General features: G+C 53.7%; 1 protein-coding gene across 1 annotated transcript; it reads right to left on the reverse strand.

Annotated features, from left to right (window-relative positions):
- Positions 1-3161: 3161 nt before the first annotated feature.
- On the reverse strand, positions 3162-11920 carry HEYL (hes related family bHLH transcription factor with YRPW motif like). Its single transcript, XM_065650643.1, has 5 exons — positions 11658-11920; positions 8098-8164; positions 7577-7660; positions 7047-7128; positions 3162-5659 (listed from the first exon to the last, which is right to left on the reverse strand). Exons 1-5 carry the CDS (start codon positions 11735-11737, stop codon positions 4992-4994), a joined length of 981 nt encoding a protein of 326 aa, XP_065506715.1. The 5' UTR covers positions 11738-11920; the 3' UTR covers positions 3162-4991.
- Positions 11921-14134: the final 2214 nt, after the last annotated feature.

A 14134-nucleotide genomic window follows, 5' to 3' on the forward strand; every position in this document is an offset into this window, starting at 1 on the left:
AAGCCTTGTCCCTGCACAAAGACGGCAGGCCAGATTTAAGGGGAAACAACCCCCACAAAGGGTGTTTTTGGGGTTGTTTCCTAACCCATCTCATCCCCACCCTCCACAAGTGGATGTCTCATGGGGCAGCTCAGTCCCAACACAAAACATGAGGGGCCCAGGGAAACGTCTGGGGCAAGGAGCAGGACATGCACAGGAATGCACCACGAGAGCAAAAAATTCCTCCGGGATAATTTTTCTATCTGCTCCAAGCTCTGCTTTGGGAGGTGTCGCTGGTGGTGAGACAAGGAGCGGCCGTAGCTGGAGCTGCTCCCACAGCCTCCTCCTTTTCAGAACATAATTTTTTCCTCGAAAAAGCGCGAGTTCCCGCGGCAGCCCCAGCCCTGCGCCAGCTCACATCGTGGCCTGCCCTGGAGCCGGACCAAGGGACATCCACATGTCCCCATGGATGCGAAATGTCAGTCGCTCTTCCTGGGGTGAGGGCTGAAAAACTCCCAACGTAGAAGAAAGCCACTGGGACAAGAGAGGGATTCACCCCCCTCTGCCGTCTCACGAGATTCAGCTCCAGGGAGACCCGTAATTATCTATTTCCAGCATCTTCAGCAGAGCGTGAGGATGCGGCAGCATCAGTGATTCATCGTTGACCTTCAGGCACCATGGATGTCGTGTTAAGGGGGTCTAAGATAGTCTATGGAGGCTGGTAGCTGGCCTGCTGTGACTTTTTGATATAACATTACCTTTAATTTGCTTTAAAAGTGGGATAATTCTATCATACAAATGGGATATGATACCCATCTCATTATTACAGTGGAACAATCGAGAGTAGCAGAATAAAAGGTTAACAATAGCAAAGTAAATTGTAATATTTTGCGATATTTTCAGTCCGGGTTATTTTCTAAAGACACAAATCATCCTCCACCTGAGCTCATCGTCTTCCTCCCAACAGCTGGTGGTGCTGGGTGGCAGCACTGGTGTGTACTGGGGAGACCGTACCTGCTGCTGTTTGGTGGCTGGATCCTCTGCAGCCTGACATCTCAGCTGGGAACCCACGACCTGAGACAAGCATCTTGCTGTGGAAGGAGGTCGGAGTGGCTCCCACCCTGGCAGCTGAATTCAAAACACAGCAGAGCTCGAAAAACATGATTTCCATATAAACCCCCTTTGGCTGCAAGCAGCCGCTGTGGCTACGCTGAGAATGGCTTTTATTTGAAACATATTTATGGACATTTGCGTCCCCTCCCGGGGGACGCTGTGCAGACAGCTACAGTCATCTGTCCTCCTTGGTGCTTTTCGCTCCTGACATGAACTGATGGGCTGGGGGAACCCAAACCTGCCCCAGGGACCCCACTGCTGCCACCCTCCTCAAAACACGAGTGCAGCTGCCCCTGGTGACCGGCAATGCCCCAGACCCTCCCAGTTCACCTTCCCAAGACCTTCAGCAGTGCCTGGAGCAAAGGTTACATCTCTTAATGTCTTCATCTTGCCAGTCTGTTCCCAATCAATGATGCTGATGTGAGACCCATCGCCCAGAGGCCTCCCAAGCCGCTCTGCTGTCGTGTGTCTGAGCGTCACCCCGGTCGCTGATGGTCCTCGTGAAAGATCATCTATTTTTCAGCACAGATGGCAAGTTTTCAACCAAATGCTGGCTCTAGTTTAGGATTTCTCCTCCTTAACTTTGGGATTTTACCAGTAGAGGGCAAGCAGCGATTGCACTGAGAGCAGAAAACCGCAGAAGCGAGAGCATTTCGCCCAGGGCAGGCAGTGGCTGGTCTGAGATAAGCAACATTTTTCATACAGAGACATTTGGGAGAGCAGGACTTGCTGCCTTGCAAATCTCCCGCAGCCTGGAAACAGCCTTGTCCCCTCCAAGCAGCAGACGAAGGCTCATTCATCAGGACCCTGTTTTGTTCCAGCCTCGCCAATGTCAGGGCTGGAGCGGGACAGGGTGTTTAACACACAGCCCACACATTCCCAAAGGCCTCTTCATTATGTTTTTTTTTTTCACCTAAAGAACAAGGATGAACAAGAACGTGTGGAGAATTCGGGGATTTCCCCTACAGGGTAGATCAAAAGTTGCCAGGATGTGTTAGAGGAGACGTTTAGGCTAAGGAAAACCCTGGGAAAAAAAAAAGAAAAATGAAGCTCCAGTCCCAGGTTACTGCTCTAATCACCATGTTGCTGTGGGGAGAAAACCCCACGGGCCTGAACTGATGCCCTCCCACCCACTCCGGCTCCCGTTTGATCCACAGGGATCAGGAAGTGTTTTGTTGTGTGGGGTTTTTTTTTTTGTTTTCCACTGTCTCTGTTTTGTTTTACCACTGTAGCCTGCGGGGCTGGTTTGTCTGCCTGCCTCCCACAGAGGGTAATTTGGTTTTTCTTGCTGGCCGAGGCCACACCAGAGCACTGGGCTCCCACTGCGGTCTCCAGCACAGGCACCGGCGGGATGACCCGTCGTCAATAGCCCTATTATTGCTCCTGAAATTTTCTCTCCGCTTCCAGACGATGCCGCGTTCCTCCATCACAGCTGCAGTCGCTCCCTTCCAGCAATTCCCACCACAGCACTTAAGGCAGGGATTTATGAGCGGTTTCGAAAGGCGTTTTGGAGTGAGAAGGAGTTATAGGAAAGGAAGTTGAATTCCCACCATTCCCCGGAAAATTCTCCCGGCATCTTTCACGAGCAGGATCATTTACTGGTCCTTTCCTCAGAGCAGAGCCAAGCTCTCAGCTGTGGCTCTGTGTTTAGTCCGAAGCGTTTCCCAACAGCAAGAAGCAGCAGGGATTATTCTGGTCCTGCTTGCAAAAGGTCAGGATCCCGAGGCGAGTCCTCGGAGTCTGGCTGCGAGGTTCTGCTGGATCTGATTTGTTCCCTGACATTTTTGGGGATGCTCATAGCTAAATGAAGTGATTTGTTCTCAAGCCACGGCTTATTGCCAATCTCAGGACAAGCGTTGCAAAATAGTAAGTCATGGGACCAGAGTTACCAAGACCAGCCACTATAAAACCACCAGCAGGGATGTTACTTTACAAGCTATGTCTTACCTGGTTTGAAGCTTTTCAGGAATAATAAACTCACCTGCCACAAAATTATCAGTCATCCACACTGGCTGGATTATCAGAACAGATTCACATCGACACTACATTTCACAACCAGGACAGGGGTTTGAAAGACTTTTATTTGACACCTTTACTGGATGTCACAGCTCGTGAATCTAACAGCTCTGCACAGTGTGGAGTGAGGCCGGGCTAGTTGCTGTGAGCTCGAGCGTGCCGACCAGCCACAGGGAAAACCGGGGTCCATGGGGACCTCCTCTGCCTTCATTAAAAGGGAATATGTTGTTCCTGGGTGATTCTGGCACTTCAGGACAAGGGCAAGGAGAAGTAGCGGAGGCGTTTCTGTGCGTTAAGTGCAGTGATGTTCATCAAAACAACTGGGAGGGACTCACTTTTAAAACAAGAGCAGATACACACAGCGACATGCACGTGGCAGATACAACCCGCAGGAACGCAACCACCAGCTCATCCACAGTCTCACCGGCTGCGCGTTTGACCTGAGGCGTGGGGAGAGATCTTCTCCCTCTCTTTCATGTTTCTTTGCACTGACCTTCCCACGCTTTTCTCTCTTTTCGCGTCACAGTGCTGCAGAGGTGGGCGAGACTCCTTGGGGTAGGTATTTGTGCATGTGTATCCCAGCTCATCAAGGCACAGATCCAGGGAGCGGGGGCTGTTCAGACAAGGGGGACACTGGGACATCCTGCCCCGGCCACCATGGGAACTGGGGACATCACACAGGAGCTCAAGAGCTTCAGGTTTCTGTTCCTTTCTGCCCCAAGGAGGGGCGGACAGCCAGGGGAGCAGAGGCGTATCTGCTGTGTCGGTTATTTAGGGGCACACGTGCCAAGGCAGAAAAAGCTGTTGGGAAGCAGGACAAGTGCAAAGCCAGAACTTGCCGAGGTCTGCGGTGAAACCTCAGCGGGTTTTGGTCCTGGCCCAGGGAGAGGGATGAGCAGCATGAGACCAAAACATGATGCTGAAGAAAGAAAACTAGAGACTGTGGGAGGAGATGGTGAGGGATGCAGGGCTGGGACAAAGCGAGGGAGGCACTTCAAACGCAGCCTGTCCGACCCATTCCCCCGCTTTGCAGTCAGCAGGGGACAGAGGAGAGACGGCTCCAGTGCGGAGACTGGCAGAGGGGAAGGTTTTTCTTCTCGCTTTGGCCGTCACAGCCTTCCCCTCTGTTACAGACATCCCTTTGAAATCCTCTGTCTCGCCTCTTCACACCCCGGTGCAGAGCAGGGGCTGCAGAACGTCCTCCTGTGGACACAGCATGGCCCCGGCGGACACGGCGGCATTTCGGCCGGGCTGTGGGAACCAGCCCTGCTCAGCTCTTGCCTCACTCCACCTCAAGGGCACACAAGTGGGAAAAGCTGATAATGCAGTGAGGAAAGCACAGGAATCAGCAGGAGTTCGTGGAGGGAGCTGGGGGGGGCTCTAACCTGCCTCGGGGATGCTGGGGAGGGGGGTTGAGCTGCGTCCATCCCAACAGACCAAAATGAGGTGCTGCAGCCGGGGACACATCGCAGAGAATCTGCGTGAGCAAGCGTCTGGCAGCTCTGAGTCCCCAGGGAAATCAGACGGTATTTCGAGGCTGGCTGTTTGCCCAAGGGGAGCGATGCTGGGGGTTGCTGGAGGAGGGACGGGGTTGGGGTCTGCGGGTGCCCCCTCCCTTGCAGCCGGAAGGCTCCGGATCCAGCCGCGTGCAGACAAGTGCATTGAATTGGGCGTGATTTATGTTTGCAGGCATCACGAGGGAGAGGACGTGTGATGGCGAGGCAAGGAAGGCGGTGTGAAGAGGGTGGGAAGAGTAAAGAGGATTTTCTTTATGGATCCTTGGCTTCTGCAAAGCAGGAAAGATGCCTATTCAGCTGGGTTCGTTCTTAGGCCTGTGGGCAATGAGTGCTGAAGAATTCCTGTCTCCGAAGGGGAGGGGTGGGTCAGAAAGCCCCGATTTCAGTCGCCCAGGAGCGGCAGATCCTGGATGTCCCAACCCTGATCCCGGGTCCCTGCGTGGCAGCACCCAAGGTGGGAGGCGCCGTGTAAGCCGGTGGCACGGGGACGCTGGCGGAGGCTGGTGAGAAGAGGAACGTCGTGATCTGGCCACTCTTGGACGAGCCGTCTCTCAACACGCCCACTGGTGACGGCATCCTGGGCACGGCTGCTCCAGCCACGGACGAGCCCGTGCCCCGGGCTCTGCGGCTGGAAGAAGCCATCCTGCTGGCCAGGAAGCTTCGGCGGGACGGCAGCATGTCGCCGGGGACGCGGCGAAGGGGAGCCGGCCTCACGGCGGGGCTCGGGTAAGCCAGGGAAGATGCAGTCAACACGAGGGGAGCAGGAGCAGCCTCTCTCCTGGGGATCTGCACGGGGCCGGCGGCGCTGTGGAGGAAGGACCACGGCCACGTCTGGATGGGCACGAGGGACGAGGCCACAGGCGAAGGCTCCATTTCGGCCACGTAGTTATTCAGGTGGGAGAGGAGTCGCAGCCGGATGGGGTCAGCGGCGTTTTGGCCCTCGAGGACGCCCAGGTACCTGACAACTTCAGTGAGACACTCGCGGAAGCCAATGCTCCTGTAATCCACGGCCAGAGCCCGAGCATCCAAGAAACCTACAGGGAGAGGACACGGGTGACACTAAGTCCGTGCAGAGCTCAGGAATGCGCTTTGATTTCACTACCCTCTCTAACACGCTGTGTATTTCACTTGAGGCACTTTGCTGCCGTGAGATGTTCCTGAAGCAGATAGCCAAGTGGGTGTCCCAAAGGACTGGACGTTTGCGCTCACAAGAACAGCATCTGCGGTTATCTCATCGGGAGAAAACCGCCAGGGTCATGAAGCCTCTTACTCCAGCATGCGAGATGAATAAGAGGTTTCATGAACTGTGCTCAGGAAGAATTTTTTCCTATCAGTTATCACTGCTGGAGACATGACCCTGGTCTAGATGGGCACTATTTTCCTCTGCCTGTGCCTCAATCTTTATCCTTCATTTAAAGACAGGTCTGGCTGAAGGACACAGGACAGCAGCAAAACCAAGAGTGCTGTGCTGAGAAAGCTCAAAGCCACAGAAATCAACAAGACAAAACGCAACCGACAGCTGATTTTTAGGCTTCTGCTCCCTACTTGCAGCTTTGTGAGACGATAAATAATAAAGCAGAGAATGTGACAGCAGAGCAAAGCACTGGACCACTTTGCTTGACGGGGTCTCTCGTGACAATACAGCCCTTTGTTGCAGTGCAGTCAAACTGAATATCTAAACAAATGTTCCAGCCCGAGTTACAGCTCTGAAGCAAAGCCTGGATGCCAGCAATGTCCCCAGCAAGCCAAAAATGGGTGGTGAGCAAGCCAGAGGCTTCTTTACTGGAGCTGTGATCTCCATCCTGTTAACTGGAACAGGACAGAGGGTCTGTACTGAGGTCTCAGTACAAATAAGACCTTTGTTGAATTTTGCACAGGGCTCCCTCTCTTTTCTTATAACAACCAAGAGACACAAACACACAAAAAAAAGAACAGAAAGGGGAAAAAAGCCTTGTTTATTTGCAGAGTCCCCATGCAGAATTCAGTCTCTGCAGGAAACGTATCCCAGGGAGGAGGTGAAGAGTTTAATATCGTTTTTCTGGAAGCGAGCTCCATTTCTGGGCAGGACTAAGCACGTCTGGCTGGGCAGCTTTTATCGGGTTGTGTGACAAGAGCAGCGCTGCCATCCCTGCGGCTCTTTGGGACTTGCTATCCCACACACCCCAGTCTTCCAAATGTATGCACGGGATGCTGACCCGTATGTTAGACATAAGAAAAACCACAGGGCAGGAAACGTCCATCTGCTCTCCCTGAAAAAAATATTTCCCTTGGGAAGCAGGCAGGGCAAGTGGGTTTTGGTGCTGGCTGGTGTCAGCAAGGCACAGCAGCACCAAAGTACCACTCGCTGTGAAGCTGATGGGGAATTTTCCTTCCAGGTTTTCACCTTCACCTCACCCGTACATTTGTAAGAGCGGTTCTTACCTGTTCCTCCAGTGGCATGAAGCATTTTTAAGTGATCTACTGTCATTTGTAGAATTTCTGCCTTCTCCAGCTTGGAAGAGCCCTGCATGTTGGAAGCAGGAAAAAAAGAGCAATTCGTCATTTTATGGGGTTTATGCCTCTCAGGAGCTGGGTTTTCCTGCTGATCTCCTCCCCAAAACTTTCCTGAAGCCCAGGAGTGCTCAGATTGGAGCAGGGCATCCATCCAGGGCGTTGACTCTGGTTTTTACATCAAGCGAGTAGAAAATGGAGCTCCTTCCCAAGATCCCCTGACGCAAATTGAAAAATCCCCATTTCTGTACATCTTCGTATCTGCGAAACACTTTCTGGATTGAATTTACCCTCCCTGGGGCTCCTGAATATTGTTTTCCCACCCAGTTTCACCACCTACTTACTCCCTGAAGTGATGATGATAAGAAAGACATAGAAACGCTCCAGACTCTCTCATTCTGGGGGCTCTACCCTTGCGTTGCAGAAACGGGAGGACGGTTGGAAATCGGGGACACACGCACCTGCTTCTCGAAGGCCGTGGGCACCAGGCGCCGCAGCTCTGAGAGGCTGCTGTTGATACGGTCGCGGCGTCGCTTCTCGATGATCTGCGGGAGATTTCCAAGCGGGGAGAAGAAAACACGGTCATTTATGGCCGCAGCTCACGGGTTTAAAGCCGTCGTTAACAGCTATGGCAGGTTTAGAGAGGCGCTTTGAACAGGGCCACGTAAATAAGTGTTTTGGGTGCAAAAGCTGAGCAAAAAAACCATGGATAACCCCAGGTGAAATCGCTCTACTCCACCCCTATCCCCACCGCTTTCTGCCAGATTTGAGGCCAAACCTCTGCAAAAAAATCTCCCAATTGGCTGTGGGGAGAGTTCTGCAGGAGACAGAGCAGGGAATGGTGTAAAGTCAATTTTGCGCTATGTCCCCACAGTGAGGACGTGCCCTCCGCACATGGGGGATGTCCCGGGGAGCTCTGTCACATGACTGGGACTGGCCCGACCTCCCAGTAACCGCCCCGGTCACCGCAAATGGGACTCACCCCTCTCCGCTTCTTCCTGGCTTGGATCTGAGATGTCGTAGTGGGAGACACAGACCTGGAAACGTGGCTGGGAAGGAAGAAGAGGGAATAATTTCTTGCATTAGCTGGAGAGAAACCTCTGGTGCACATCTGCTTTACACACTTTTGCCATCTGCAGTTTCCCCACTCTGAATAATGTCTTCTGTGGTTCCCATCTCGTTTTTAGCCACAACACAGAGCTCAGGAATTGGGGACGTGGAGCCAAGGAGAGACTCAGATCCCACTTGCTCCCCTCCCACCAGCCTGGGACAGATTTCTGCACCGAACTGCCCATCACCTCCCATCTCATCTGGAAAAGCAGCGGTATGAGCTCTAGAGTTGTGGACATTTTTCCCCTCCACGTGCAAACCTCTCGTGTCTGAGCCTGCCCTGTCTGCAGAGCTTTGCATCCCAGAGCTGTGACAGCAAAGTTCAATCTATAGGTCCCTGTGGAGGTGAAGCCTCCATAAGGATGGATAACCAGGCATGGGAAATCCTCAGAGCAAACCCCTCTGCTCGGGGTTTTTCCACCTCCCCTGAGCAGGTTTCTCCCCCTGGAAAGTGGGACGGGCTCAGGGCTATTTCTGCACCTTACGAAATTGGGCACAGGGCCGTTAACGGGCAGGCAGACGGCAATCTGCAACCCCAGCTGGCACCGCGCTCCGCAGGGACTCGGCAACCACCTTTAACACAGACAAATCTGGAAAGGGGCGTTTGGGTTCACCCCATCAAATCAAAATATTTTTCAGTTCGATGAAGCATTTTAATAGCAGCCTGTTAAAGATGTTTCTGCAGAGGCAGAGCACGCCAAAACCTAGACCCAACTCAGCCCATTAAAAATGCATTTGGTTGGGCTCAAGCGAGGCGCTTTCAGAAGTGGTTTCGCACCATCAGATGAAATAACACGTTTTTCTACTGACTGCTCCGCTCATCTCCATACAGGTACCCGATTTGAATGTCTGCTGGGTGGGCTCTCTCTGGGCAGAGGTGCTGGCTTCGCAAGTACCAACACGCATTGCCCGTGTAGAGAAACGCACACGCGATGGGCACGTATGGTGTGAAAACGGGCTCTGCGCAGACACTGGGGTGTTATACATGCAAGGGGTAGGTGTTGATTCTCCTGGCAGCGCAGGAATTTGGAGCACGCACTCAAGGAGTCTCTGACAGCAAATTTTGAAACTCTCTTTGCAGAGCTGTCCGAACACATCACTCTTTGTGAGCTACAGCTCCAGATGTGGGTATAAAGACCGAGCTCACTGCAAAATATCTTTAAAAAATATGTTTGACAGATCTGAACCACATAAAAGATACCGTAACTATATTCTCTCTGATGATTAACATTTCTGCATTGCTCTTTGCTCAATTTTATAATCTACAGCATAACTTTAGCTGCTTATTCAAAACAAAAAGGAAAAAAAATAGCCCAAAACCAAGCAGTATTTTGCTCTTCTGCAGTGACTTGGAGTCCAAATTCGCTGCACGCACTGAACCCAGGCTCGCACCACGGTGACTCAGCCCCGCTCCGCGGGGGAACTGGTTTGTCCAAACCGCGCGACCGCTGGGCGATGTGCTGGGAGCCCCGGCCAGCCAGCCCGGCTGCCTCCTCTGCCCCGAGCGCTCCCCCTCGCTCCCCGCTGGATGTGTCGCATTTCGCCTGATCCGCCAGCATCCTGCCCTACTCGGGCTGTAAACTCCGCAGGGCACGAGCAGCTCTCTTGGCCATGTGTTTGCGTGACATGAGCAACAACACAGATACCACGAGATTCTACCGCTGGCTTGAGAAGACAAACGTATTCGCAGCACCAAAGAGAGATCAAAAATTCATCGTCGCTGTTGACTGACATAAAATATTATGACAATTGCTCTGTTTCATCTATCAGGGTACTACAGACTCAGTGTGCTGCACTATTGGAAAGAGTTGGAATATATTTCATGTGCAGCAGGAAAGTAGGTTAAATATTGATGCACTTGGAAACTGCATAAGGGGTCGGTGAATTTGTGCAGGACTTTACGTGTCGGACATGCCCGACTCTGTCTGTGACCGTATCAGTGAGAACCAGACGTGTGAATTTAGTTCCATGAGAACCCGAGCTTGGCACCGGGCAGGGCAACTTCTCTGCTCACGATACTGAGCAGCAAAAGGGAATTAATTCATCTGGGGCCTCACTGGACACAGGGGGAGGGAGGGGGATGCTTGGCTACTGAAACAATAGTTCAAAAGCAGCTGATTTTTGCACGAGAACAAATAACAGAGCCCTTCGTTCATCCTCAGTGCTGTCTGCACGCCCAGAGCCCGGGCATGCCCGCAAACGGCTGACGCAGCACGGGAACCCGGGGCTGGGGATGCCCTTTGCCAGCTGAGCTGCCGCCCAGGGAAACGTTGTATGAAGATCGAGGATGTTGCTGGGGGGAGCCAGGCAGAGGTCCTGTCCTCACCAGTTCCCCAAGCTGCAAAGCCCCAAAGCCGACGGGATGGAATTTGCGAACCGCGACACTGGAAGTTCACGCTTAAAGCGGGGCAACCTTCTCTGGCCAGGGTGCACTGGCTCCTCTTTAATAGATCAAAGCCCCAGCCGGTGCATTACAAATGCATCAGCAGAGCAGAAGCGTTTCTCATGCAAAACCTCCTCGTTTCTTCCACGTTTCCTGGGAGCGCTGGGGCTGCAGCGGCACTCAGGCAGCCGACGGTACCTTTTTGGGGGACGGGCACTGCCCCATCGCGGGGTGCACAGACCTGCGAGCAACCGTGCTCCCACTAACGAAGCTCAGAGCTGCCCTTCTCCCCAGCAGGCAGGTTAAAGCAATAACAGGACATTTTTCGTGAGCGCGATCTGCTCGTAACACGGCTTTAATCCCTGTAATACGACTTGGGTTTCCTTGCCGGGTCACTCCTAACACCAGCACCAGCCCACACTGGAGTGATCCCCCCGGCTCATCCTTGCCCAGGGCAGGACCAGCCCAGCCCGGGGGGGTTCGGCGAGGTGACAGGTGACCCCCTGTGCCTGGTGCCGTGTCCCCATCAAACCCCGAGGTGCTCGCAGGGACCTGCTGCCAGCACCATGCCCGGAACCCCCGTAGGATCACAGAATCCCAGAATGTCAGGGATTGGAAGGGACCTCGAAAGCTCATCCAGTCCAACCCCCCCCGCCGGAGCAGGAACACCCAGCTGAGGTTACACAGGAAGGTGTCCAGGCGGGTTGGAATGTCTGCAGAGAAGGAGACTCCACAACCTCCCTGGGCAGCCTGGGCCAGGCTCTGGCACCCTCACTGGGAACAAGTTTCTTCTCATATCTAAGTGGAACCTCCTGTGTTCCAGTTTGCACCCATTGCTCCCTGTCCTATCACTGGCTGTCACCCAGAAGAGCCTGGCTCCATCCTCCTGACACTCACCCTTTCCGTATTGATCCCCATGAATGAGTCACCCCTCAGTCTCCTCTTCTCCAAGCTCAAGAGCCCCAGCTCCTCTCCTGCCGAGAGCTGCCCCACAGCGCGGACCCCAAAACCCCGAGCGTGCCCCATCCCCGGCCAGCGTGTCCCCTCACCTGTACTCCTCCTCCCGGCCCACATCGATGGTGCCGTCAGACTCCGTGTCGGACGAGCTCTCCTCGCACAACCGCTTCATCCTGGAGCAGAGAGGCCGGCGGGCTCGGCGAGCTGGTCCCACGCGTGTCCCCGGAGGCCGCGGCCGCCGTCGCTCCCCGCGCCGCTCGGGGAAGTGCGGCCCCTGCCCGGGCTGCGCGGCGGAGCTGCCGCTGCCCCGCCCGGCTCCTCCCCTGCCCGCACTCTGCCTCACACCCCCGGCTGCTCCCTCCTCCCCGGTTAATGGGTTAATGAGACATCTCCCGGGAGTGACGGATTACGCGGCCGCGCCGCCGCTCCCAGGTTCCCAGGCCCCCCCTACAATCCCCATCCCGCCCCCCCTCCCGCCCCCCCCTCCGCCTCCTCCCGCTCGCAGCTCGAAATCCCAAGTCTTCCTGTAAAAGGAACAGTCTGTGTGAACCATCTCATGTCCCCCCCCTCCTTCTGCCCACAGTCCCCCCCTTCTCCCCACCGCCCCCCCTTCCACCCGCTGCACATTGGCCTCAGCCCCAGTTTAAAGGGACCAGTGACCTCACTGGCAACAGAAAACCGTGGGAAAGAGATGGGACTGATAAAGCCTTGTGTTGTTTCAGGGAAAAAAAAAAAAATCAACATCCAGCCCCACACACGCACACACATGTCTGCCCGGCTCTGCGCAGCGCAGGCACTTTTCGGAGACTTTATGATTCAGATGGAAACCAGCTTATTCGAAGCGCGGTGCTGGGATTAATTAGCGGCCACCTCCGATGGTCAGAAGGGCAGCCGGAGGCATCGGGACAGATTCGGCACCCCAGCACTGTCACCGTGGCCCCGCCGGGACCTGCCACGCTCCCACAGCTCTGGAGCATCTTCTAGTGCTCACAGCGCTTTGAGACCTACCCTGTAAAACAAACTGACCCAAGCCCAACTTTAGGGTTTATGACACTTGAATTGCTGTTTTCTTGTCTCGTTCCATAATGCTGGAAACTTTGACCCACGGCCGAGCATCTTGAGAGCATCTCGCTCTTCCGTGGGCTTGTGGGAGCGAGGTAGGAGTCTGTTTTTCAGAGCCCTGCACTGCTAAAATCCCCCAAGGCAGCAAAAACGTGTGCGTGTGGGAGAGAGAGACACAGGGGAGGAGGGAGAGAGCTGAAGTGGAGGTTCGCAGTACAAAAATAATGCCTTTTATTTTGAAAAAAATAATCGGCGCTGAGATCTGGCAACACGTGGGTTTCCCAAAGCCTCTTTTTTTTTGCAAAGACCGTGGCGGCAATAACAACCCCGTCGGTCGCTGCTCAGGCCAGCCAAGCCACCCCAGCACCCACCTCCCGCGCGGTCGGGTGCTCCCGATCTGCCGCAGCCATCTCTGCCAGCTCAGCCGCGCTGCACCCGCCAACCCCAGCACTCTGCAATCAGCTCCCATGAAAGCCAAATACCAGCACACGGGGCAGGGCAAGGCACAGCCCCCGTGGCCGTTTTTTTGGGACTGAACCACATCGCCCTCCCTCCCCAGCTAAAACAACCGAGACCTGAACCAGCCGTCCTGCCTTGGAGTGGAAAGCTGACGTCTCAGAAGTGTTTGAAACATCCCAAAAATGAGAATAAAACATTTGCTTTAGGCTATAGCACTTTGTTTCTATAATTTTGATGTTTTGTTTTCATTTTCACTATAAAAACTGGTCAAGAAACTGAGCTGTTATTAGCTTGCATTTCAAAACGAAAAGTTACTTCGAACCAGAAGAATTAGAAATGTGTTATTTTAGTAATTTCGAGACTCACTCCTCCTCCCTTTCCTAAGTGATTTCACTTAAAAATACGTACATCTCCAAACTAAACTTCCCATAAACATGTGTGTTTGAGAGATTAATACTCTTTCCACTGATAAAACCATTTAAATGGGATCCAGAGATTGGTTATTTCAGGCTCTTACTCATATCACAATGAGCCTGAACCAAGCGGAGCCCAGACCTGCCACGGAGGAACACTTTTCTTCTCCATTAGAAAGGAATTCACTGCCCAGACTCTGTCTTTTCTGGGCCTTGTCTAAGCACCATTATCTGGGTTCAATTGAAGTGTAATTGGCAACATGTTTTTCTAGGATTACACTTCATTATGAACAGAGCGGGGCCCCGAAACCCACTTCTCCTGTAATCGGATCTGTTTTCCAGCCTGTGCTCTTGGAGAGTCGTTCAGCAAGTCCAGGGGGATGGCGAGGGGATGTGAAGCCCCCCGGGATGAGCTGCACCCAGGAGCAGCCAAAGATGCTGCTGAGACCCCTTTGCAGATCAGTTCAGTGGAGATGACAGGGAAGGATTAAGTGGGTTTAGCTGCCAGGTTTTGATAAGCATCGCCAATGTCTGGTGGGAGAGAGCGGGCAGAGCCACCCTGCTGCAGACAAGATGTGATGCTGGGGAAGGAGAGATGGGGCCAAAGTGCAGAAATGGGGTTTCTGCCACCCGCT

The sequence above is a fragment of the Caloenas nicobarica genome, chromosome 23 (genome assembly GCF_036013445.1).
Source record: "Caloenas nicobarica isolate bCalNic1 chromosome 23, bCalNic1.hap1, whole genome shotgun sequence".
Lineage (NCBI taxonomy): Eukaryota > Metazoa > Chordata > Aves > Columbiformes > Columbidae > Caloenas > Caloenas nicobarica.

What these genes read in the sequence shown, in the direction of transcription:
- HEYL (XM_065650643.1), bottom strand. Translation starts at nt 11,737, where the DNA reads ATGAAGCGGTTGTGCGAGGAGAGCTCGTCCGACACGGAGTCTGACGGC. An exon ending in CCACGGCCTTCGAGAAGCAG is followed by an intron (nt 7,129 to 7,576) that starts GTGCGTGTGTCC and finishes TCCAACATGCAG; the next exon opens with GGCTCTTCCAAGCTGGAGAA. An exon ending in TCATGCCACTGGAGGAACAG is followed by an intron (nt 5,660 to 7,046) that starts GTAAGAACCGCT and finishes CTCTCCCTGTAG; the next exon opens with GTTTCTTGGATGCTCGGGCT.